The 26,588-nt window shown below is 49.4% G+C and overlaps 1 protein-coding gene across 1 annotated transcript in view; it reads left to right on the top strand.

Moving 5' to 3' along the window:
* Positions 1-26,588, top strand: part of robo1 (roundabout, axon guidance receptor, homolog 1 (Drosophila)) — a 124,489-nt gene that overhangs the window by 93,046 nt on the left and 4,855 nt on the right. The window contains exons 7-27 of the mRNA XM_076146049.1: positions 963-971; positions 1,905-2,029; positions 2,417-2,588; positions 4,389-4,594; positions 6,157-6,238; positions 6,440-6,608; positions 6,700-6,866; positions 6,961-7,082; positions 8,822-9,053; positions 9,932-10,053; positions 11,674-11,845; positions 13,861-14,064; positions 16,699-16,725; positions 18,155-18,197; positions 19,869-20,023; positions 22,088-22,495; positions 23,160-23,276; positions 24,452-24,596; positions 24,854-25,084; positions 25,411-25,907; positions 26,022-26,183. Of these exons, the coding sequence (XP_076002164.1) occupies positions 963-971; positions 1,905-2,029; positions 2,417-2,588; positions 4,389-4,594; positions 6,157-6,238; positions 6,440-6,608; positions 6,700-6,866; positions 6,961-7,082; positions 8,822-9,053; positions 9,932-10,053; positions 11,674-11,845; positions 13,861-14,064; positions 16,699-16,725; positions 18,155-18,197; positions 19,869-20,023; positions 22,088-22,495; positions 23,160-23,276; positions 24,452-24,596; positions 24,854-25,084; positions 25,411-25,907; positions 26,022-26,183 (3,567 nt within the window). The remainder of the gene's footprint in view (positions 1-962; positions 972-1,904; positions 2,030-2,416; positions 2,589-4,388; positions 4,595-6,156; positions 6,239-6,439; positions 6,609-6,699; positions 6,867-6,960; positions 7,083-8,821; positions 9,054-9,931; positions 10,054-11,673; positions 11,846-13,860; positions 14,065-16,698; positions 16,726-18,154; positions 18,198-19,868; positions 20,024-22,087; positions 22,496-23,159; positions 23,277-24,451; positions 24,597-24,853; positions 25,085-25,410; positions 25,908-26,021; positions 26,184-26,588) is intronic.

The raw sequence follows: 26,588 nt of genomic DNA, 5'->3' as shown, positions 1-26,588 counted from the left end.
TGTGTGTAGGCGGTGTAGGGGTTAGTGTATTTATGAGGAGCTGTGTGTGTGTGTGTGTGTGTGTGTGTGTGAGAGGGAGAGTATGGATTTGTGATTGTGTATTTAGAGTCTTTCCTCTGGTCGCACGCATGGATAGATCTGAGCGTCTTCTTCTTCTGCAGCCTTTTGATGTGAACCCTATCTGCATTTTAAAGGCCAGCGATGGGCCGAGGTGGGGGTTGAGCGAGGGAGGGAGGGGCCGGTCATTACTCTGACTGACAGCGTTTATGTTTCCGTGGGAGCCGTTGAAGCCAGACAGATTAGATAAGGTGAGTGATTGGCTGGGGGAGATTTACGGCCAAAGAGTGACGGTTAACATTCACCTTGTGTTTTTACGGCCCGGACTTTTACACATGCAGGACCGGAGGGGCCCCGTGATGCCGCCGCTCCTCCTCCGGGTGCTCTAAACCCAATTAAGGGTGCCGAGACGTTCACCTTCGCACAGCACCTGGAGAGAACGCAGAGGGAAAAACTAAATAAAACCTGATGTCGTGCAGCATCAAACATCTGTGCTGCTTGATTCATAATGATGTTTGTTTGCCCTCTGTCGCTTTTGTTTCAATCCAATCTGCCAGAATGTTTCCTGTCCTTGAGCGATTCCCAGACACCGGCGTGTCAGGAATGTTGAATCTATTGTGTCTGTTCATTTCAATGCCTTGCTAATTACTCATGGTGATTATTCCTCCTTGTGTGTGTGTGTGTGTGTGTGTCTCATGTGATCCCCTAGAGTTTGAATGGAGGATGTAATAATGCGTGTCATAGATTCGTTTAAAGTGTAATAACATGATTATTCTCACCCGTGGACATCACATTATTCAACGTTCTGTTTCCTTATCTCTCCTCTCTCTCTGTCATGCCTTTTTATTATTATTTATTTATTCATCCGTGCCTTGTTGTGCTGTTGTGTTTCTGTTTCCTTTCAGTCGTGTCTGGTAAGTTGAAATGTCACCCGTCACCTATTCACCGAGACAGGAAGCTGTCACCACTCCCCCCTACATCCTCCTCCCATCACCACTCCACCCGCCAATCAGCACTCATGTATCTGTTGTCATGGGCAACAGTGACAAAAGGACATTACCGGGTAAAAAAAAAAAAAAGAGAGAAAAAAAAAGCCTTGAAGGTAAAGCCGCATCATTTCATTCTATTATTTCCCCCGTTACGCATTCACACACCCCCACATCGTATTCATGGACGTCTTAGGTCTGTATTTCAAATGACAGCTTTCAGATTGCCTTCCTTTATGTGCAGCACAGCCCGCCGTGCAAATAGACATGTAATGTTAGCAGATGTGCCGTATTATAAAGGGCTTATCCAGCCTTCTTTTAGAACGAAAGGTGCGAATCATCTCACCTCCGGCCCGCCGCTCTGACCTTTTAACAGCGTGGCCATAAGAGCTGCATGGATGACTTTGGGGCCATCACACCACACTTAGCCCAGGATGGAGTTTGTCATTAAGATGCATGGATCCTGCATCCAGATTGAGGCCTGCACAATTTGGAGTGTCGGCGCGGACAGATGGCTGAAATTTATTCCCCATTTCCATGTAAATTTTATAGTCCATGCCCTTGCCCATGCAAATGAGAGGGGCACTGGAGTAACCCTTGTTTTCTCTTTTCATTACATCAATAATATGCCTGCGTTTTGCATTTGCTCTCTGTTTAATGTTCTGTGCACACACACAATGGAAAGCAAGCCTGAATCCCCCACAACAACACATTTGAATACAAGCAGTCAAATGTCCCTTTATTCTTTTATTCAAATGACCCCAGGCCCAGTTGTAACTGTAAGAGATGGCATCTATAATAATACACTCAGCTGTGTTTGTGTATTCAATGGCTAACCGTTTTCGTGGCTACCACCCTCAGTGCCCCCAGCGTTTGCGGTGAGACCGAGGAACCAAGTGGTGGGAGTTGGCAGGACCGTCACCTTCCAGTGCGAGGCCACCGGGAACCCTCAGCCGGCCATCTTCTGGCAGCGAGAGGGCAGTCAGGTAGGACCAGCAAACGCACGCGATGCTCCAAAACAACTAAATAACTAAGAAGTGGAAGTATTTGTTAGCATAGTTCACACAATTGATTCTATCTCCTGAGAGACGCTTTCATTTCATGTCAGAAACTAATGGCTGTGCGTTTGGAGAGCTTTTTCTTTCCCTTCATAATTCCAAACACCACACATCATACTTAGAAAATGATCTCTAAAAAATGCTGCCTTCTCTATTTGACTCCATTTTTCACATCAAGAAAGAAGAGAAACAGTTTGGAAACTTTCTGAATCCTCCGTTTCCATCTTTGGAGTTTCAGCTCATCTCAATAATTCATCCTCGCCATACGGCCCTTAAACGTCTCACAGCATCTTAATTCCTTTTCATCTCTGACAGAACCTGCTGTTCTCCTACCAACCTCCGCAACCATCCAGCCGCTTCTCCGTGTCCCAGACGGGGGACTTGACCATCACCGACGCCGAGCGCTCAGACATGGGCTACTACAGCTGCCAGGCCCTCAACATCGCCGGCAGCGTCATCACCAAAGCTCTGCTGGAGGTCACCGACGGTGAGCGATAAAGCCTTCAATCGCAAACACTCCCGAATAAAGCAAAGCATCAGAGGGAATTAGAGGAATACTGAAAGAAATCTTGAGTGGATAAATATTGGTGTTTGAGTAAATCTTTGGCTCAGCAGGATAATACTGTTCATCTGATACGCTGCGGTCGTGCTGCAGCGCGTATTAATATCCGAATTTGGGTTTGTGGGGTTTGGTCTGGCCTGCTCAGTGTGTGCCTGTCAGAGGTAGAGACTCTCTGGTGCCTGTGCAGGCAGACCGTGGCTCAGCGTTTGGCTCTGCTGGCTTCACACTGACTCGCGTCTCCTCGGCTATTCCGTGGCTGGCTCGCTGCTGTGTGCCGTTGGAAGGCTGCAGCTGTGTGGTGAGGTCTGGATTGGGTCCTTTAATTACTCCGCTAGCCAATCCCTGACAGCCTGGCGGAGCAACCTTGGCTCCGTTCCCGCCATCGCCACAGCGATCGGAGCAGCTATTATTTTGTCTATGACACACCTAGATTCATCCCTTCATTTAGCAAATGTCCTTCTTCATTTCAGGCCTTACTCTGGTATGCTCTCTCCGGCTCTCTGGCTCTCTCTCTGGCTCTCTCCACGTCTCTCTCATTCTGCCGTGCTCTCTGGACAATAATAACAGTTATTAAAGCGAGCGGGCCGCTCCGAGGCCACGGCTTCTCCGCAGGCAGATCTGGTAATTACAGGTCATGCTGACAATGTTTTAGTAATTGCACCGTCCCAAGCACACAAAAGCAAAGACAAAGCCGCCCCGAGATTAGACCGCAGTGTGGTCCTGAGCATCTACACACACACACACATACATCAGTGTGTGTTTGCCACCGCACTGCATTAGGTATTAATTTGATAGCCTCTCACTGACTGCAGCCTCCTTGTAAATCAGTGCGGCTGATAGTTTTGGTCATGAATGGTGTTATGAATAATAATGATAATCGCAGCCAAACAGACAACCTATAGCACGAATATGATGGATCACACTGAGGAGCGACGAGATCACAATGAAAAGAACGGTTGCATGAAATTAAGTTCTTTCATTTCTCCCCTCGATCTGCTCCGTTCTTTCTCTCTCTCTCTATTTCTCTCCCCTGGCGCTACATCCTCTCTCTCTCTCTCTCTCTCTCTCTCTCTCTCTCTCTCTCTCTCTCTCTCTCTGTCTCTCTCTCTCCCTTTCTCTCCCTCTCTCTCTTTGTTTGTTTGTTGTTTGTAACGCCCCCGGGTTCACAAACTAGGAGGCAGGGAGGCGGGGTTTAAATGTCCTCATGCTAATAACGTGTCTCTGTCTGCTCTGTCTGCTCTGGCTGCTCTGGTGTGTTTTTGAAGCCGGCCCCCCCCTCTCCCATGTTGTGTTTTATGGCTGGGGGGATGGGCCTGCTGGATTGTTGGCTGGGCGGTGGCGTGCACCGTGCCAGGCGTCTGGTAGCTGCAGCGAGGAGCCTGAAGTATCTGAAGGCTGTTTCATTTTAATTATGCCACTTTTTATTTGGCTAAGGTCAACTCCTGCTGCTGAAGGATTAGAAAATTGCTTCCAGTTCTTAAAATTCGATTTGATTTTTCTCCCACCACGCTTAAGCCTTTCACACTCTTACATGACTCCACGCAGTGTGTGAGATTCCCTCCATTATGTGCCTTTTTCCCTTCCTTTCATCCCCCCCCCCCCCCACGTGTTTCTGTTTCCTCCTCTCTTCCTCCCTGCAGCACACATTCATCTTTCACCGTTTCCCCTCCTCGTGTTTCCATCTTCCCACCTAATTGCTCACTTCTTGTTTCCTTCCGTTCGCAGTCGTATCTGACCGGCCCCCGCCAGTGATCCGCCAGGGCCCCAACAATCAGACGGTGGCGGTGGACGGCACGGTGGCGCTGAACTGCTTTGCGGCCGGTAACCCCGCCCCCACCATCCTTTGGCGAAAGGACGGCGTGTTGGTGTCCACCCACGACTCCAGGGTCAAGCAGCTGGACACGGGCGCGCTGCAGATCCGCTACGCCAAGGTACGACGGCGGATCCAAACGCTGTACTGTGATGTTTGCACTCAGTGTGATTGTCAGATTGTATACCAGGCTCCTTTTGAATTCAAAGTCCATTCAAAACAAACATCAACGTTGTCCATATCTAATCCAATGTGTGTGAGGAAATCCCCTGCTGGTTGGTAAACACAGCCCGTGTTCCCTGCCGGCAGCCGGCTCTCAGCGGGCTGTCACTCATTTGTCGCGGGATTGAAATGGATTCTGTGAAGTCGTACAGTCTGCAGCTCCTGTCACTCAGCACGCTCGCTGTTTTTGTGTTGCGTGTGTGTGTGTGTGTGTGAGAGATGGGGCGAGGCGGCGTGACGCTGAACACGCTCTTAGGGAGACACAAACGGGGGGGGGGGGGGCAGACGTGTCTTCCAGATGGAGGCGTCAAAGAAGGGGAGGGGTCAGAGTTCACGTCAGTTTGCGGCGCTCTGATGAATGCTGCGGCGTCTCGCGGTGACAAGATTGCGCCGTGTTTGCGGCGTCCGGTGAGAGGCGGCGGGAAGCGTGAGGGGCTCACATCTGAACCCGGCGGCGCCGCAACTCCGCGGGCACTTTACATTAATGAACATGTCACTTCCCTCTGACAACATTTTAATGAAGATGTTTTTGATGCGCAGGGTAATTTTATTTTCCTCTTAATGCGGTCGTCACGTTGCAGCCATTACTGTTATCGAGTAATAATACGTTTTCCCTACTTGTCAGAAGGGAAAATAAATCCTCTCCACCTCCAGCGTGGGCCTGGCAGCACGCGTTCACACTCACTGTGCACACACTCTATCTGTCTCTGTCTGTCTCGCTCTTGTTTCCCTCTCAGACGAGCACAGAAGCTCTCAGCTCCACACAGCGCCCACAAACCACAATACAATTATTTTACAGAGCCGCAGAATTCCAATACAGTCGTCGGAGCAGAAGTGCGGTGAAGATATTCCATACGTTTCGTTATTTTTAGGCGTCGAAATAACATTGGAGTAAAGAACCGTCTTTTAAACGGTAAATTAGAGTGCAGACTGCTTTCGTTTCTTCGCATACATCAATCCTACACAACCCTCCGCTCTGAGACGTCAGCGTGCCTCTCTGTTACCAACACACAGTCGTATCCAAAACTCCGTGACAAACAGAGACCTCGCCACGTATATATCCCACCGCAGATTGTCAGCACATCTGTTGCGGAGCGGCCTCTTCCATGTCGGTTTGCCTCGGTGGGGGCGGCGGCGGCGCAGGGAGGAAAGAAGGTCTCCAATTAGTCTATGATCCTGTGAAAAGCTTTTCCATTTGACTGAGAGGAGTCTGCCGCTTGGCCTTTCCAGCTGCCTTATCCCAGTCCTCTGCTATGAGGGAGATGATTCTGAGATTATCAGGCGGTGACAGCTGCCTGCTACAGACGGCTGCGGAATATCAAATAGCTTGAGTGGGGATGGTGAAGGTGAACGGGAGATCTGGCAACAATACAAAAAAGCGGATATGTGCCTTATGTTGAAGTCATTTACTCTTAAACAACCACAGGCAAGCTGATGGTTTCCTCCATTGTCTCTCTCCAGCTTGGTGACACCGGCACGTACACCTGCATCGCCTCCACGCCCAGCGGGGAAGCCTCGTGGAAAGCCTACCTGGAGGTTCAAGGTAAAGCACATAAAGGCCTGTTATCACCGAGCTTTTACATAAATCCTTCATTTTAAACCACAAATCCTCTGTAAAATCACTTTGTCACACTTTCTCAAAGGATAGGAGTCAAATTAAGAGATAAATAGAGGCTGAGGATGTGTGATGTCATGTTAAACTCCTCATCCTCACCTGTTTCCTCTGTCTCTGTTCTACATTTAGAGTTTGGAGCTCCGGTGCAACCAAACAGGCCTACCGACCCAAACCTGATCCCCAGCCCCCCCTCCAGACCCGAGGTCACCGACGTCACCCGCACTTCTGTCACCCTCACCTGGAAGCCCAACCTGAACGCCGGCGCCACGCCCACCTCTTACATCGTAGAGGCCTTCAGGTAAAACTCACCGACCGAGAAACTCAAACAACTGCGGCGGCGGCGGCTTATTACAATAATTTGACCGTGAATCTCTGTGATGTATCCGCAGCCATGCATCAGGGAGCAGCTGGCAGACCCTGGCAGAACACGTGAAGACTGAGTCATTTGTACTGAAGGGCTTGAAGCCCAGCGCGGTCTACCTCTTCTTAGTACGAGCAGCCAACGCCTATGGGCTGAGCGACCCCAGCCCCATCACCGAAGCTGTGAAAACACAAGGTGGGGACGGCTCCATTAATGCAATCTGAGCTATTGCTGTAGTTTCGCAGGAAGGAAGGTTGTTAATCTTTGATGTTGACGCTTCTTTATGCAGATATCCCCCCCACCAGCCAGGGTGTGGACCACCGTCAGATCCAGAGGGAGCTGGGGGAAGTGGTCATCCACCTGCACAACCCCACCATCCTCTCCTCCTCCTCTGTCAGGGTGCAGTGGACGGTACGTATCTCTCTCCCCCCTCTCTCTCTCCCCCTCTTCTCGGTGTGCAGCCAGATTGCCAGTTGCATCATTTGTTAAAGCACCAGGGGTCCTCCTTTTTGAGCATTGTGTACCTATGGTCAATTTGCCCGGTCACTCAGCCAAAACTAACGCTCTTAACGCCCTAGCACCCTACAGAGGACGGACACTGCAGAGAGAGAGAGAGAGAAGCGCTTGGAACACAATCCAAGTGTTCATAGTGACCATCTGCTGCGGGGCCAGAGCCGGTCAGCTGACGGGAGGCCGACTAAGCTGCAGCTTTACCCTCAGCAGGCCGCTCACACCCACTCAAGCCTCCACTCCAGAGCTCCCGGAGGCCTGTGCGGCAGTGTGTGGCGTGCCAGCCTGTGCCCTCTCTGATTGAAAACACTTGACGGCTGTTAAAATAATACAAGTGAGAAGGAAGAGGCGGCCAGCTCACGCTCTTAAGTGGAAATGGCTTGCAGATGTTAAAGCGGATAGGTGGGAGAGGAGGAGGAAGAAGAGTAGAAGTGGGAGTTTTTTTTTTTTGCTGGTACAAGCTGAAGCTGGATCTAGAATACTTGGGTCCACCTGCGTATCAGACGGCCGCTGTCCTTTTCAGAGTATGACAAAGTAGAACTACAGATCGGAGCTTCACCTGGTGCGCAGCAGGCCAGCACATAGCCAGAGCCCCGGTGAGGAGTCAGAGGGTTTGTTGGGTTTTGACACACGGACACCCCTGCATTCCCAGGTATTATGAAGTGCCACAGTGAGTGATGAATGAGACCGGGGCAACGTGAAAAGGATACGGACATGTCAAGACTGATTTAAAACATTACTGCCCAGTTAGCCTGTCTCACTGGAATGTTCCAGCGGGGGGGGGGGGGAATCCACGAGGTCTCCACGGTGCGACAACAATGGGAGCCGTGCGTTGTATGGAAGCGTCACGGTTTCCTGGTTTTCCTAGGGTTAAATCTATTCCCAATGTGGAGGATCTTTTTTTTTTTTTACATTTTCTTTTTCCTTTTCTTTTGCCGTTGTGGTAAATGGCTGCACAGTGTTCTGGCTAATGAAGACCACCTGAGCTGGCAGGATGTTTTATGGAGGCGGGATACAGAAAATCACTAAAATCTTTACAAGCCAGCGCGGCGCTCCTTCCACTGAGACTCGTGGGGATATCAGCAGACTGCCTCGCCATTATCCTTGACTCCAGCATTAATTAATCCTAGATTAAACTAATACACACAATCATACCACCTACCTCCGTTTTATGCTTTAGTTTAGCTGCAGAAAAAATATACTGGTGTCACGACTGAACGTCTGGCGTTCTGGTGCTGTAAAGGTCCCGTTGCTCAGTCAGTCAGTCAGACTGGAGAGCAGGGGCAGGATGAGACAGGCAGGCTGCTCTGTGAGCTCTGTGAGCTCTGGACCTACTTAACCAGCTCCAGACTTGGAGGAACCTCTGGCCAATGACCTCATACTGTGGTTTTGCACAAATCGCTGCTGCTCCAAATGGCGCATACACAGGCAGTGGAAGAGAAAGATGTAGATGTGGATGGACAAACGGAGCCGTGATGTGATGAGTTTGCACGCCGGCGACCGCTTCATCAGTCGCACCGATCCATAGCTGTCCATCGGCGCTGTAATCGAACACATTACTGCAACATTTTCCGTTGTGAAGCCCCTAACCTCATCAGGCTGACACCGCTCTCTCCCTCTTGTGTTTCCTCTCCGGTCAGGTGGAGCAGCAGTCTCAGTACATCCAAGGCTACAAGGTGATGTACCGGCCTTCACCAGAGGGGCTGCAGAGGAGCGAGTGGGCCGTGTTCGAGGTGCGGACCCCCGGCGAGGACAGCGCCGTCGTGCCGCAGCTTCGCAAGGGAGTCACGTACGAGTTCAAAGTCCGTCCCTTCTTCAACGAGTTCCAGGGGACGGACAGCGATGTGAAAATTGGCAAGACGCTGGAGGAAGGTGGGCGGGGTTTGTCTTTGTTGAGGCTGTGTTTGCATGCGTGTAACATGTTTGTACTGTTTTATATGCACAGCTTGCATGTGTGAGAGAACATAACAGCTGTTCACAGCAGAGGCAGTGTGGGTGCATTATGTTATGTTAAATTGCGGGGTGTTGATGCATGCCAGGGAGCATTCTCTATGGAAACGCATGTATACATCACCAGTACAAGTGTTATTACTATTTTTCATCGGGTTTGTCCAAAAGCCAACAGCTAATTTTAATTTCTGGACTGTTATGTGGAATTCAAGGAAAATAGGAGTTTAATGTGTACTCTGTGTGTGTGTGTGTGTGTTTTTGTTTGTGTGTGTGCGTGTGTGCGTGTGTGTGTGTGCATGTGCATGTGTGTGTGTTACTCTTGAATTTCCTTTTTGTTCCCAGTTTTGTTGATAATTGTTTTCTGGACTCTAAACATGATTTTTGTCTTCCCATGACCAGAACACCGCATGTTTTCATCAAACTCAATCATCCTGTGATTACGTCTTTTTATGTTCTATCCATAATTAATTCACTATAATTACCACAGGACTCATCAGGGGTTGCATTCATACGATGCCACGGGCCCGGCCATCATGAGCCTCGCTCTGTTTTGAGTAAATACTTGTTTCCATCCATTTAAGCACAAAAAAAGCTGGAGCTGAATGGAAACGTTTTGGTGATAAAAGCCTCCTAATTTTGATTAGTGGCCCTTTGTTCTCACCTCAGCTTCGCTCTCTAGCAGAGATAATGGAAACACACTGACAGCTGAATGTGACGAGGCGACACAGCAGACTATGAAAATCTCTGTATCCTATGAAGGTATGTTTAACAAAAAAAAATCTTTTGTCTGCCTCCCTCAGCCCCCAGTGCCCCTCCTCGCGAGGTTACAGTGGCGGAGAGCGGGGACAATGGGACCGCCATCGTGGTCTCCTGGCAACCCCCTCCAGAAGAGGAGCAAAATGGGGTGGTCCAGGAGTACAAGGTAAAAAAAACAACAACATAATAATCACACAGCAGCCACCACAGGTCTCACGTCTGAGTGTAGAAATGCACAAAGGAGGCGACACAAGCAGATACAGACACAACAACAGCGCCCTTAACAGGAAAACAGACATCTCACACACACACAGAAGTAATGGAGGCTCACCTTTATGAGCGCCACGCAGCTCTGATTACTGTAAGGACACAAGCTCAAAGAGGGAAGGAAGGAAGGAAGGAAGGAAGGAAGGAAGGAAGGAGGGAAAGAAGGAAGGATGGCAGGAGGAAGGGAAGGAGGAAGGAAGGAGGGAGGAAAAAAGAAAGAAAGAAAGAAAAAGAAAGAAAGAAAGCAGAGCAGCTCGGTGGGAATCGTTATGAGGCAGTGCCATCTGGTGGAGAGGAGAGGCACACACAGCTTGTGGCGTTCAAAGACACTGCAATCCTTCATAGTTACTGCTTGGTAACGTTTAAAAGATTTAATATCCAATAGTTAATGTGGAAGTTATATAAATCGATCAGATATTTGCACTGACAAGAAATTCTCCCACACCTCTAAAAAGAGAGATGTACAGATTCATTGATTGTCTCTGCATGCAAACACAAGGACAAAAGAAGGCAGAGCTCCATTATCATTCCAGTCGTCCGTCTGGCCTTTGCTAATGCATTCCTCACCTCTCCAGCTCCTTCTCTCCTCCCTTCACCTGATAACGTCTGGTCTTTGTGTGGTGACCTCACTCCAGACAGCACATTAAGCTGTTCCACTCCTGCATTCTAACTGGAAAGTGTTGTAGGCGGAATAATAAGGAATATATATGCAGCTTAAGGGTTAGAGAGGAAGATGAGGCTCAGTCATTGGAGGGAAGAAAAAAATGAAGCCACTGTTCATTTCCCAGGTAAATGTTTGGAGCTGATAGGGTTTAAAGTAATTTCATGGTTTTTAAGTCCATCTTGAGAGCGTTCCTGTCTCATTACTGTACTCGCTCCCTCGCAGCACACACACTCGCCGCTATTTTAGAAGATGCACGGGAACTTTCATAGCTTTGTAGCTCACACGTGTCCAAACACACGCACACACACACACGGCCGCGCACCCTGGTATAGCACACACACCCGAGGAAGCGTGCATGTTAACCTAGTTAACTGGCAGGAGGGGGGTAGGGGGGGCGGGGGGGGGGTTAAGAAAGCAGATCATTGTTGGGTTCAGGATGTGGAGGTCTCCAGGCCCGATGTATGGCTCTCTTTGTGGTCCTGGGTCGAGTTAACCCGGGCGACCGCTCTCCTTCCTGGGAGTGACAGCACTTAGCTTCTGCTGAAACTGTGTTATGGAGGTGATTACTGATCCCCATTTGCTTGTCGTGGGCTTAAGGCTACACTGAGATGTGTTATGGCTACCTCACCTAATACCCACGCACACAGCCTGTTCAACATGACGCCCTGTTTTGAAATGTTTGCCTACCTCAGAGATGTAATGCTATACCCAGCGTGCTGAAGGCTCGCAATGGCAGCACAAACCAATTTAAGAGGCCCGACAGTGGCGACGGCACCAGCAGTAAGTGTTGTCACCAGGGCCTTCACAACACGACCTCACTCTCCACTCTCTCTCTCTCTCTCTCCATTCTGGCAGATTTGGTGCTTAGGGAACGAGAGCAGGTACCACATCAACCGCACCGTTGACGGCTCGACCTTTTCTGTGCTGATCCCCAGTCTGGCCCCGGGGATCCGCTACCGCGTGGAGGTAGCGGCGAGCACGGGGGCGGGGCCAGGGGTGAAGAGCGATGTCACCTACGTCCAGCTGGGTGAGTACAAGCAACCTTTATATTCCTGCTGCATTTGTACGGCAGCAGGTCTTGTCATGGATGTGTTCTCTGTCCCACGTGTCCCCTCAGGCTGCACGCAAGAGCCAACTCCAATCATTTGACAAATAATTATGACATTAATCCGTCTTAATCCAAAGATTTTAATTCAGATAAGAGCCTGCCAAGGAAAAATCACACAATTCTGTAATCCTTTCCTTTTCACAGACACGATCAAGCCTCTGCCTGTCCTCTCCTTCATTATCATCAGCTCAGTGATTACAGTTAATGCCAAGACGACAGAAGAACACAACCCAGTTTGAATGACAGGAAACTCTCAGAGAGCTAATCTGTCTGAGAGGTTTCACGTCACTCTTCTCTGCACCCTGACATGACTTTTACCCGAGTTGCACCGTGATCAACATCGGCACTTCAGATTCCTGTGTGGCCGAGCTGTTTCAGCAGGCGGCCGCGCCCTGCTGGGCTCCTTCAGTCAGGGATGTGAGTTGGCTGCAACCAAAGTAGTAAATCCTGCAGTGTGTGGGCTCAGACGCGGCGTGTTATTATGGCTACGGAACGCAGAGTATACTGCATCAGGCTCAGGGTTCTTAAGTGTAGAAAGACGTATTTTGTCAGCTTCACTCCTCTGCTCCGACTGAGAGATCCTACAGAGGAGATGGATGGGAAACACATGAATAGCAGGAAGAGGCAGAGAAAGAGAGAGAGAGAGAGAGCTCCATCTGGTTTTAAATGTGTGTGATTGAGTGAGCCAGGATGGGCATGAAGAACCATCAGCTGTGACTGATACAATTTCTCTCACTTGAAGACTTCCTGTGGCGATCGTTGCCGTGTTCCAACGCCAGAGTGGAACAATGCGCCTTAGGGACCAGCGCTTCGCCTCCAAATGCATTTGTCACGCCGAGCTCGCATGCGTCATCCCAGCCCAGATACCTGTGCAGTCCCTCGTGGGCTGCTTAGTCACATCGGCACACCGCCGCGCTCGCTGAGCCAGACCAGCGGAAGTGAGAGGAGAGAAGACAGATGGATGTGGGCACGGACTGAATGAATTGAGACAAAGGCAGACCGGAGGGAGGGGGTGGAGGAGGGTGAGGGTGGCGTGGTAGGGGCGGGTATATGGGGTTAGAAGCAACGAGTCGGTTTCTTTTGGAGCTTTGGCCACCGGTTGGGAGAGTCGATAGAAGGGAGTCGCTGCGAGATGAAAGATGAAAAGACGAAGGAGTAGCAAGAATACTCAAAATGGGGGAGGCGGAGGGGGGGGGGGAGTGAACGCGGCGGCGCGGCCTTTCATGTATCACTCGTGTAGGAGAAGCACAGAGAGAATAGACAGATGAGAAAAACAGACTGTGTGTTACGAGCGGCCGTGCAGACTTGTTCTCTTCTTTTTACGGCGTGTTTGGCAGCACAAACAGCTTCCAGCCTTTTCACACCGCCGCTCGTCACAGATGCGCCTCAGTTTGCTAATTGCTGTGGAGTCTGTGTCGGAGGATGATCTCACCCGATTTATTTATATGATGATAAAATCTGTCCGTCCTGGCCCCGCCCCCAGCTCGCATCCTGCCACCCCCCTCCAGGTTTGAATCCCTTTGGCTTCATACGAGCGCTTATCAGCTCACCTGCCACCGTTAGCTGGGATTCGAAGTGAAGACCTTTTGAATAATGGAGAGAAAGTACTCCGTTTCTACAACTCGGGTTTATTCTCACCAGCTGAGATGAAGAATCCCTTTTGTGTGTCAGAAGAAAGCAGCGTGTTCATATTTGTGCACCCTCGCCTCCTGACTCCACTTACTTATAAAATAATTTCCCTTTCCCAGGCTGCAGCTCCAGCTTTCACATTTCTGTTGTGAATAACACATCTCTTCCTTTCATCTTTGTCTCCTTACCACTTTCACGTCCCTAACTCTCTTGGTTTCATCCATGTCATCAAGTCCTCGCGCCTGCCAGTCGTGTCGTCTATATCCTTGCATTCGTTTCTCACCTCCCCCCTCTCTCGCCCTCAGACGCGTCCGGGCGGATCGAGGAGAACGTGGTGGACGAGCAGAACCCCCTGTCCCAGCAGATCTCCGACGTGGTGAAGCAGCCGGCCTTCATCGCGGGCATCGGCGCCGCCTGCTGGATCATCCTGATGGTCTTCAGCATCTGGCTGTACCGACACCGCAAGAAGAGGAACGGACTCTCCAGCAGCTACGCAGGCATACGCAAGGGTCAGTACCTGTGTTTGATCCCACGTGTTCGATCCATTCTGTCTTCTTTAATCCAGATGCCTTACTACCTACCTCTGCCACACACACACAGACACGTATAAAGACGTCTTTGTCACACACTCAAGGTGAAGCCTGAGTGAGTCTTTTCCTGTAGAGAACTTTAGGATGTGATCTGACTGCAAAGAACTGTTTTATTTCTTCTTCATGCATCTGTCACACCGATTCCGCAAGAGTGTGTGAAGAGCTTTTTCATTAAAGTACATTTTCAGGTCCAACAACTCCCCTCGCAGTAACTCCCTTCTGACTGCGCTGGGAAAGTGAATGTTTTGCAGTAATCTCTCATTATCAAGGGCATACTGACATGTTCACATGCTCGGGGTCTCCTCATCGTCATCTCAGCACGAGGCCCTTAGGACGCGGAGGAGTGAGTGAGTGAGTGAGCGAGTATCGAGCCGCGCTGTTGTCCGCGCTGTTGTTAGTGAGTGTTTATCGCGTGTTTTTCAAAGGATCCTAGCGCCCATTTGGACTCGTGTTAGTAGCTTGGCCTTCGTCTAACCCGCAGTTCGTTTCAGTCGCAGTTGTAAAGTTCATGACATGCCCGACCTCTGCCCACAGTGCTGAGAGTATAAAGAGTGCTATTAGCCTTTCTTTAGGAGTTTGGCGTATGTGTGGTCTACCTTAATGCGTAGCCCTGGGCTGTGCAGCTGCTGCCACCTCCACCATCCAGCCCCCCTCCCGAAGCTCCAGGGCTCAGGTTTGCCGCCGACTTCCAGGGTTAGAGGAGATCCCACCCTTCAACCTTTGAGACACGCACAGACAACAGGGTGGCTCATCCCCGTGCTAATCTGCGGCTGTCACGTCGAATAAACGGGCTGGATACGGGTTCTCAATCCACCGCAGCCTCCCTGACAACTGGAATTTAGAATCAGAGGGCTCTGGGCTTTTAGACACACCTGTGCGTTCTGTGCTTTACATTAAAACACCTCACAAGATCGTTTTTCTGCGTGTTCTGATGCTTTGGCGATGACATGTTTGATTGTAGAGTTGGAGTTGCCAGTGAGTTGAGACATTTTGACCCGAGACATTGACCTGACGTGATCAAAATAGAACTATACTGGTTTCTTTACGACTACAGCAGCTTAAAAAGCAGTCGAGGGAAATGTGTGGCTACGGAATGAGAACTTCCAACTATAACAAACGTTCCAAAGCCTGAGGACAGAGCGGTGCAGTGTGTAGGCTGAGGTCACCCTGCGGCTCATTATCTGTGCGTCTGTAGGTTGATGTTTGCTCATACAAACAAAGCTCCTCCAAGGGCACCGTAGGCTCCGCCCCCCTCCAGCATCCTCTCCTTCTGCACCCAAACCACATGAGGCCGCGGTCTTTGTTGGAACTGGTAAACCAAGAATGTTTTGAAGAGAATAATTGCAACCACATGAAGCAACAATCTGCACTCAGGGTGAAATAGGTTGAATTGGGAAGCTGTGCAGAACCCGGTGTGTGTGTGTGTGTGTGTGTGTGTGTGTGTGTGTATATGTGTGTGTGTGTGTGTGTAGGCGTGTGTGTGTAGGCGTGTGTGTGTGCGCGTCTAATAATTACACTTCTGGTCGTTAAATCCTAAAAGTTCCCTTCTAGTGAATGAAATGTGCGCAACAACATCTAGTGTGAGAAATACAAACGACAGCATTGTGCGATGTCACTTTAACTTGTTTGATCTGAAGCCACAAAATCTGAAATAATCAAAAGAAAAAGCAAACTACTTCTCCTGCTTCATCCTGCGCCGGTCAGAGCGTCGGCGACAGTCAGACTGGAAATGTGATTTATTCATTTCAATCACGTTACTGTTCCTCACGCAGAGCCGTGCATACGGAGTGTCTCTACCCTTCATCACACAGACAGAAACCGTTCAAGCGCTTAAATCTTTGGACTCCTTTGAGCTTCAAGGGGACAGATTCAAACACGATAAGATGATTGTGGCGTTTATGGGGCATTTGTTAGCGCCCGGTACTGCATGAAGAGATTGTTTAGAGAAATAAAAAAGGAATAACAATGTGACAGCAGCAGCAGCGTCTGGGGTTCGGGCGACGATTCAATCAGACATATTGTTGTTAAGCTGAAGGCGAAAAAGAGGCGAAGCAGCGCACAACCGTCGACTGTCAACGTGATGCAACGCTGCGCCAACTGTGATGTTTACTGCAGTATAAACTCTTTTAAGTACTTGAAGGAAGTTAGCAATATGCTGAAACTAAAGCGCACGATACGGCCTGACAAGACCCGAGCCGCCGCAGAAGAAGAAGAAGAAGAAGAAGAAGCCGAGCAAACAGGTTTCTTACTCCAAAGTGTAAAGTAATTGAGCTGTGTGGGCGATGATGTAAGTGTAGGACAAAGCAGGAAAACAGATCGTGTGTGTGTGTGTGTGTGTGTGAGAGAGAGACCCTCCCCCTTTGGCCTCTGACACTCTGGGCCTGGATCTGAACCAGCAGCTGCTCCATTCTCAGTCGCAGGAATTAAGTAGCGAGTGAATATGGATCAAAACACTAAAATAAGACAAATTGTGTAACAGGATATAATTCTAACATCTGGTGTAGAAGTACTAATTCCCCTATTTTCCATTTCTCTCTTCCTCTCTCCTCACAGTGCCGTCCTTCACCTTCACACCCACAGGTAAGACTCCTCTCTTATTCATGCTCCGTACTTGACAACCAGCCTTTTCTCCGTTTCTGTGAAAAGCGTCTTCCGATGGCCTCCAACAGCCCAGATGGCACAAAAATGCCTTAAGAGACGCACACTCAGTTAGTCGGCAGCACTTAGGCGGCTCGTCTACCTGGAGATGAATCCTCCAACAAAATGTTTGAGGTCGTGTGGGAACATAAGAGGAGCAGGACGCTCTCCTGAGAAGCTGTAAAAACCGGCGGTAACTTGATCAAAGAGCTGTTTGGCAAAGTCTGAAGGGATTTAAGAGGATGACACACCGGCACTCCAACGCACCAATTAGATAGGCGAGGAGGAGGAGGAGGAGGAGGTGAGCTATGGAGGTTATCTGTGATTTGAGTTGACGCAGGGTAAACAGATAAAAGAAGAAGCTTGTTTACAGTCCTCTCCACTTTCTTTCTCACCCTCCCGTCGACTCGCATCCATCTGATATCCTGCGTCTCCCCCCCCCCCCCCCCCCCCCTCCTCCTGAGACTGTCAGCCGTGTTGGCAACGCTCCGGTTGAACTAAAACGCTGCATGAGACGGGGAGACAAAGGTGCCCACTGTACGTGTTTGTGGTTGCACCGGCTAATCTTGTCAGTGCAGAGTCTGTATCTAAACAGTGGGAGCGTTGTTTCCCCTCTCCTCCTCCCGTTTGCCTCCGGGCCTTCATTCAGGTGTAGAATCCTGCAGCTGTGAGCTCGTCTCTCCATCTACTGGAAGTCTTCAAGGTGAAACATTAAGGGAGTTGATTTTTGGTGACGGAGGCCTTATTGTTTTGCCGTCTCTTTAAGTAGGAGGTCGCTGGCGAGGAACTCTGTGTGAAACCGCAGTGTAGCAGTGTCCATTATGTCCATTTCATCTCGGAGCAGATTGAGATTTGAAAAGCATTACTTTGGTTGGCGTTAAAGACAGCCGATGTGAAAGCTCCTCTATCAGCGCAGACCTAGACCACAAGGTTCACAAGGCTTCCTGTTATGAAAGGGAGACGGACAATCGAGGCCCCGGCCGCGACTCTCCTCCCGCCTTCCCTCCCTTCAGGGGGAGACATTGTAATTAAAGTTGGAAGTTTATCTCTCCTTTGCACAGCGCCGGCTTAAGAGCTCCGTGAAAGAGTCTGACCTGCAGAGTTCCAAACGCACTGAACCCGGCGGCGGCGGCAGGCAGCCAAAGCGCTCGGGATCTCTGCTCTTCTTCACAAGCTGTTTACATGATCTCTCCTCCTGTTGCTGCGTCTGACTCACTTATCCTCACGTGCATATACGCTGAAACATGCCGAGATGGAACACACACCCTCTCTCTCTCACACCCGATGTCACATGAATCAAGTGGATGTCAGAGCTTTGATAGTGTTGTGATGATTGTAGTAATGGGAGTGGTGTGTCTTCTTTTTCCTACAGTGGCGTATCAACGAGGTGGAGAAGCTGTAAGCAGCGCCGGAAGGTAAGAGTTCATTCATAAACGTTTGCAGACACAGAATGTATCTTTAAATTTCAATTATTAGACATTATCGAAGCTAAATAAGGAGTAGAGCGAAGCCACATTTAGGCGGTCGGGTAAAGAAAGACGTCAAGCAACCGCATATGTCAGACATTGACAGGCGTAGTGCGCTCTAACAAACACTAGGGGGAGTGCTGTGACTTCCTAACGCAGCAGAGAGCAGCAGAGGGGCGAGGGAGTGTATTAGGTGTGTTCTGATGCTCACAGGAACAAAGCACAATGTAGTCCACCCAGCAGCCCATCTTCATCCCAAACAGAGGAGAACCACGTGCGGCCACCAGGCTGTGCCATCGCATCGCGTTCAAAACATCCACGGAGACGCACACGCCCACACGGCAACAACAACAACAACACACACACACCTATGTGCTGTGGAATGGTGCATTGTGTAGAGACGGCGATGCTGTAAACGCTCGGGCCGGACAAACACTGCGTGAACTTGTGAACGCTCGTTTGAGGAACGGCTGAATTGTGTTTGGCATGGTTTCATACAGCTGGGAGACGGAGCGCTCAGACACAAAGAGGAAGATGCATCAGTTTGTGGCGCTACAGTGTACTCAATATGTGTACGTTTGTGTGTGTGGGTGATAATTGATAAGTAGCTCGGAGCCACCAGTGGTAAATCTATATTCATTATATTATTCATTCCTCTGATTGAATCCCATACACAGTGTGGCGATGTCAGCTGTGCTCAAAGACAATGGCCATTCAATATCAACCGCCGGCGTGATTGAGGAGCTATTGTGGGATTGTATTTGGCCGCACAAGACAAATGTGTTCATTACTCAGAACCAATCCCACAAACCAGTCGTTTCAGTGCAGACGGAGAAACGTAATATAATGTTAATTCACTGTAGGAATATGCAGCGTGTGGTCATTCTGTGGAGGTTTGAACTCAATGTACGGGTCTTTGTGTGTGTGGTGGATTGATTCATGAGGAAGAGAGGCGGCTTAGTCTGCGCTCAGGCCAAACACGTCCAGAGTTTGGCCCAGGTCAGTCTGGAGAAATCCTGCTGAACAAGAGATCCGGGGAGTGCTTTGGGATTTCGGTGAAAGCCCGAGCAAAAACCCAGACATGGAAATGAAGGAGATGGATAGCCGGTGATGATGAAGAGCTGCTCCCCACGGCTTCTTCTTCTTCTTTACGTGCTGGAGTTTGACTTCTTTCCTTGCCTGACTTCAACTTTTCACATGATAGAGATGTTTTGTGACACGTTGGAATCCACTGGGGGGCGAGTGTGTGCGGTTCACTGGCTGCTCAGGATTCACATCGCACAACTCTGGGAGTGAATTCCATCCGACTGTCTCATCTAAGTGGGCCGATGATGCTCACCAGGGCTCAGGCGACGAGGACAAGCCAAGCACAACAAATCTATTTAACTATCAACTGTTCTAATGTGTGTGTGTGTGTGTGTGTGTGTGTGTGTGTGTGTGTGTGTGTGTGTGTGTGTGTGTGTGTGTGTGTGTTAAAAAGGCAAACGTACTGAAACTGAATCCCTGGTTTTCCATCCCTTCTACATAGATAAACATTCCGTTCACTCACACACACCTGACAGGCTGGTTTTGGTCCAGTCCTTGCATTTGGTTCTAACCATGTGGTCCCGTTTGTTCCAGGCCCGGTTTGCTAAACATAGGAGAATCTGCCACTCAGCCCTGGCTGGCTGACACATGGCCCAACTCCTGCTCCAACCACAACGACTGCAGCATTAACTGCTGCACTGCAGGCAATGGCAACAGCGACAGCAACTTGGCAACGTACAGCCGTCCAGGTACGTCCCGCCGACCCTGCCACGCTCAGGCGACGCCCCCATACAAACACCGATCCTGCCCTTGACAAAATGTTCTCCGTAACCGTAGAGATAAGAAATGTAAGAGCCAGGGAATCTGCAGTGCGAACGGAAGTAAAATGGGATATCTAGGTTAGCTCCCCGGAGAGATGTTCTGTGTGTCTCGCCTTTGTTTAAGTACCCACAAGAAAAACCTGGAGAAATATTGGGATTAAGAACGGCTGTGTGCTCGTGTGCCTGATTTATCTGAGGTTAAAGTGGAGCTGTTTTAGGCAGGAAATAAAAAAGAGCAGACTGAGGGAGGCTTATGGCTCTACTCTGTTGCTAATCGAATTGCTCTGCTGATTTCCATACTGTTGTTATAGCCGGTAATGTAATTTCCCCTAAGTGCTCACTTATTTAAGAAATGTGGAGCGGACGCAGAGGTCAAGGCTGGACTGCCTACGGTGGGCAGAACCGGGCGGAAGAGATAGCGAGGGAGGGAGCGAGAATGATAGAGAGCGAAAAGGTGCACCTGGAAGGCCAGATGGGTGGAGAGGCAGGAAGTGGCTGGTGAGGAATGAGGCTGTACGTTAAAGCATATACGGGAATGTGCGGGCGCAGGGAGGAGAGAGAGTGTGTGAGTGGAGGTGAAGTAAAGTGGGGCTGGGTGCTCCGGGAACAGAGGGAGAATTATGGCGCAACACCAGGTGGTCATTTAGTTTAGTCAGCACTGCTTTAACTTTCAAAACACAAGAGAGGGAGTTTGGCTTATAGCTACACACACACACACACACACACACACACACACACACAGAGAGAGAGCGGTGACCCATCTAACGAGAGTATGATAAGAGAAACTGGCAGAAAATCCCTTAAAACAGCTTGGATGACAGAGACTTTAATGTTTCTCATTTTCCTCCATGATACACGTCTTAAACAACTTCATCCTCGGAAACATTGGCCGCAGCGAAATACTTTACGTGCTAAATTATGCACACTGGGACTGTGCCTTTAAGGGCAGCCCATCATTTATCTCCAGCTGTTCTGCCTCATATCCATCCAGCCATTCACTACTTTCTCACTTTAAACCTTTTCCAAAAGAAGGATTAATAATTCATCTTGTAGACTTTAGCCAGTAAGTTGTGTTTATTCAGTGTGTTTCAAACACCCAGGGGTCAGAGAGACGCTTTGAAATCCAGGTGCATCTGTCAAAGCAAAGCCATCACCGCCGCCGGGATAGGGGAAAATCCTAATCTGACTTCTGAGGTTGAAGTGTTTGACTGCTGTGTAACACGGTGTTGGCTGTTTCAGAAGGAATAACAGGCTAAAGGCAGCACTCACTCTTCGCATGACACCCCAGTGTATGACGCTAAAGAGCTTGCCAGATGCATGCTTTGTGTGTGTGCCAAACCTAAACTCTGTGTACATTAAGAGGATCACTGACGAGGTGACAGAGCAAAGAAATAGGAGTTAATGTCCCTTTATCTGAGCCATAGGGGTGCTCTCACACGTCCACCTTTGAAGTGTGGGAGCCGCCGAAACGCGAGGCGTGCGGCACGAGCGGCGTGCACCTACGGCCGGCCTTGGTATTTACCGCAAGGCTGGCTCTCAGATCTGCTGGAGGATTTGAATATTTTATGAGCCAGGGAAAATTGGATCTGTCAGTGGAGCTGTGCTTTTACGGCGCGCGCCCGTTCCAGGCCTTTGATACAGACGCGTCTCTCTGTCCCTTTCAATGAGCGAAGCCTCCTCCGCCATCAGATGGGAGAGAACAGGAGACGACACCCACGTTGAAAATCACCAGGGCGAGATTGAGATTGAAAGGGAAGCGCAGGGAGATGTCGCACCACCTGTGTCGCTCGCCTCTGACAAACACAATGGAGTTTGAAGTGAAATAGAAAGAGAGAGATTTCCCCAAAATGAACCTTAAATGTTTTCTCGTAATTTTCTGAAATAGCGAATTGTGTTTAGAGTTCTGGTGCTGATCCCTTATTGTCTCCAACCCTGACACTGCCCTGGCACTCTGAGATGAGACTGACTAAATACCCTCCTCATGTTCTCCAGCCGACTGCATCGCCAATTATAACAACCAGATGGAAAACAAGCAGACCAACCTAATGGTGCCAGAGTCAGGGGTCTATGGAGATGTAGACTTGTCCAACAAGATCAATGAAATGAAGACCTTCAACAGCCCCAACCTGAAGGACGGGCGCTTTGTGGGGCCGGGGGGCCAGCCCACGCCGTACGCTACCACCCAGCTCATCCAGTCCTCCATCCTGGGCAACAACATGAACTCGGACAGAGGAACCGGAGGGAGCGGAGGAGGAGGAGGAGGAGGAGTTGGACATGTTGGGGGTGGAGGGGAGATGAATGAGAAACACTGCTGGAAGCCCACCTTAGTCCAGCAACAGAAACAGGAAATGAGCTCCCAGCTGCAGTACAACATCATGGAGCAAAACAAGCTGAACAAGGGTGAGTGTGTGGAATATTCGGCCGTCCACGGTTAACAGGCATCATCTCCAATCCATGATCTTCCTCCTCTTTCCTCTCCTGGTTCCCCTTCGCCTCACCGCGGAAGCTTTAGAAGAATTTCATGTTTTCCTCGCTTCTTGCTTTTGCTCCTTTTTCAGCTTCATCACCATACATCACATCTTTTCTCTCTGCTCATCTTCGTCTGTATGCCATCTCTCCAGCCCTTCATCACCTTCCATGCAATCATGTATAATCTTTGCAGGGCTAAAATGTGGGGCCAGGCCTGATTACCTTTCTTTTCACGCTCTCCGGGCTGTCTGTCTCTGATGAAGGCAGGTGTGTGAGGGTTTATCTTTGGTGTCAGGTTTCTTAAAGGGAACACAAAGATAACAGGATCTAAGATGCTTTGACTGAATCTATCATCACCTTGATGTGGCACATCTGCTGTGATAGATTTATGATTTTTCTTTGCAAAGGCCTTGCATGAGTTAAAACACTAACCCCCAAATAATCAAACATGACCTGCATGTTGTGTCATGACTCATTAGTACAGGGACTCATTGTGTGTATATACAGTAGTTGCGTACTGCTTATCCTTGAGTTGTGTGTATGTCCTCCTGGGGGTCAAACTAACACACACTCCTTTCTCCATTCTCCCCTTCAGACCGCTACAGAGGAGGTGACAGCCCAATGCAGGCCACCATTCCTTACAACCAGGCCATTGACAGCCACACCGGAGGCTCCTACAACAGTTCAGACCGGGGCAGCAGCAGCACCTCCGGTAAGTGAGACACAACAGGTGGAGTTAGTTGACAACAGAGTTTATCAAATCAGCGTTTACCAAACACATCCAAATATATGTCTTCCTCCCTCTTAAAGCTGTTTGGAGGTTTATTCTTAAGGGCATTCTTCACTCCTTCTAACATAATCGCCTGCATTTTCCAGCTTATTATTGTTGTGAACCACATAATCACACACACACACACACACACACACATACACACACCCTCCGAGCTCCATTTAAAAATCCCAGCTTTCCTCAAAAGCAATAAATCACTTTGAGACGCTAATAATGCACGATGCTTTAAAATGGTAATGTGATTAATTTCCATGTCAACCTGATCTTGAGGAGGAATTGAAAAGGAGATGCCTTCAGAAAGTGGAAAATTGCCGAATGAAAGGAGAAGCGGAAACTGACAACAATGCGGCCGAACAAAGGCTCGAGAGCCGTGCCCGGGCATTTGTTTGCGTCCATTGTTTTGTGGCTACAATGTCATCCAAGGGATATTTAAAGGAAAATTAGATAAGGGGCTCTTTTTTCTTATCGGTCAGACTCTGTATACCTTTTTGTTGTGTTTTCCTGCTTCTTCCGTTCGTCCTTGCATCCCTATTAATTGGCTTCACTTGAATTCTAGTGCGGAGCAGCCTAATATCATCAGAGCCTTAAATGTCCGTCTGAGGACAAGGACAAATGATAACACACTGCAGACGGCATGCAACACTGCCACCTTAATGCCACGTATCCATTCTGATATTTGCGTTTGAAGTTGGAGCCATTAAGAGACGCCTTTAGTGCTCCCTGCAGCTCACACCTCATTGGTTTGCAATTGTAATAGTTTGGAATTAATTGGAGGCTTTTCTTGCTGTTTTCTCTCTTACCTTTGCTCTTAGCTCTGGATAATAATGCTTTTTGAAATCTCACCATTTTAACAGCATCTCTCATTAATTAAAGCTGTGAGGCATGTGGGCTTGTTTGCAGTGTGTACATAACACACGGTTTGCATCGTAGCCTTTGCACTCTAAAGTGTAAAATATGTTTTTTCCTTTGTCATTCAATTCCTTCTTTATTTTCCTTGTGGTTTCCCGGACGTTAATAATGGAGGTGTGAATCTAAACACGTCTTGCGGGCGTGCGGTTGACTGACGGAATCCTTTTTTTTTTCCATTCTTCGAGCAGGGAGTCAGGGTCAGAAGAAGGGAATGCGCACCCCCAAACTACCTAAACAGAGCACAATGAATTGGGCCGACCTCCTGCCCCCTCCCCCTGCAAACCCACCCCCGAGTCGGACCACAGACGAGTACTCTCTGCCGATGGAAGACAGGTGGGACATGTCAGCACAGACGTGTAGACACAAAGACACAAAGACACAGCCAATCCTGTCCGCACACATACAGAACTATTTCATCCTCCCTCCTTTCCTTCTTTTATTCACCACAAGTATTTGGCCTGAGGGTTTCCTGTATATTCATGCGAGGTTTATATCAAACGCATTCATATTTAGCGTATGTTCGCCACAAAAACATTCCTTTTTTGGTTGAGTGATGTGAGCTAACGAGGCTTGTTTCTCTGCGTTGGCAGCTGTGACCCGGACATGCAGTGCCCCATGCCCCCCTCTCGCATGTACCTGCAGCCCGACGAGCTGGAGGAGGAAGAGGAGATGGAGAGGGGGCCCACGCCTCCTGTCCGAGGTGCGGCCTCTTCCCCCGCCGCTGTGTCTTATAGTCACCAGTCCACAGCCACTCTGACCCCGTCGCCCCAGGAGGAGATGCAGCCCATGCTCCAGGACGGACCTGACAGCCACGAACGCAGGTACAGAAGCATCCAACATGCTGCAGGACGGCATCGCTCAGAAAGGGAAACGCTTCTGTAGGAATTAGTCTTTTAACACGTGACAAGAATACACAGTACACAACACGTCTCCATATGTTGCCAACGAGTCAGTTTGTGAAATGTGCAGTCAGTTCTTTTGTTTCTCTTGAATTTGTGCTTTCTGGTTGCTAAATCTCAAATCTGGCGTGTTTGAGAAGACGGCATCCAGAAGGAGGTTTTGCATAAGGCGCTCCTCGGCTAATGAGCTGGTGAATGCTACGAGCTTCATACGCATGTTACTGAATCTATCTCTCTGCATCCTGCAGACGCCACGCCATGAGCCCCCCACCCCCTCCCCGGCCCCTCTCTCCCTCACACACATATGGGTACATCCCCAGCCCGCTGGCCTTAGACACTGACGGCATGGAGGAGGAGGACGACGACATTTTGGAGGAAGAAGAGGAGGATGAAGAAGGTGACGAGACCGACGCAGAGGTGGCCAAGATGCACTACCACCACACCCACCCGCACACACACCCTCATCCCCAGATGCATCCGCGGAGGTTGCTGCTGCGGGGGCTGGAACAGACGCCCGCATCTAGCGTGGGCGACCTGGAGAGTTCGGTGACTGGCTCCATGATTAATGGATGGGGATCGGCGTCTGAAGAGGATAATGTCTCTTCAGGGAGGTCGAGTGCTGTTAGTTCATCAGATGGATCCTTCTTCACCGATGCTGACTTCGCCCAAGCTGTTGCCGCAGCTGCAGAGTATTCAGGCCTCAGGGTGGCCAAGTATCCTGGCCAGGAAGTGGGAGGAGCTTCAGGTAAGGTTTATAAAGACACAATACCTCCAAATCTACAAGAAAGAGAAAGAAAACACACTTACCACCGTTATGTTGGTACAGAAGAAGTAATGGAAGCCCGTTTTCTATTCTCAGCACGGAAATACCAAATGACTCCATCAGGCCACCGTCCAGGCAGCCCCTTATCTACAGACAGCAACATGAGCATGGCGGCCGTACAGAGGCGGCCTCCTAAGAAGCAGAAACAGCATCCTGCAGGCCAGCCAGGAACCCAGCGGCGTGAAGTCTACAACGAAGGTACACACACACACACACACACACACACACACACACACACACACACACACACACACACGCAGCTACTTCAAAAGACGCAAACCCTGATGCTGTTTGTACCAACATCACCACACGCATCAGCCTCATCCCTCCATATCATTTGATGCTGATGTCATTGATAATCCAATTACTACACCCAAGATATGTTCTTGGATGTAGACTTTCCTATCATCTGGCCCTCTGCTGTTGGTGAATAAACTCTGGAGCTTTCAGAGCAGAAACCAATGATCACAGATGCGTTTCTTCATTCATTTCCCCGCTGTAGTGCTGTGTGTTTAAAAGACGCACTCCAGCTCTGACAGCTACTTGTGTTTAAGAGTTTTTAGGAGGCAAACACATTCGTCTCATCTAGTCCTCTTGAATATT

The sequence above is a fragment of the Genypterus blacodes genome, unplaced genomic scaffold (genome assembly GCF_046128005.1).
Source record: "Genypterus blacodes isolate CSIRO-AG114 ecotype Tasmania unplaced genomic scaffold, CSIRO-AGI_Gbla_v1 ptg000032l_1, whole genome shotgun sequence".
Lineage (NCBI taxonomy): Eukaryota > Metazoa > Chordata > Actinopteri > Ophidiiformes > Ophidiidae > Genypterus > Genypterus blacodes.
The sequence above is the reverse complement of the archived record's forward strand: the minus strand, read 5'-3'. Positions and strand labels throughout refer to the sequence as shown.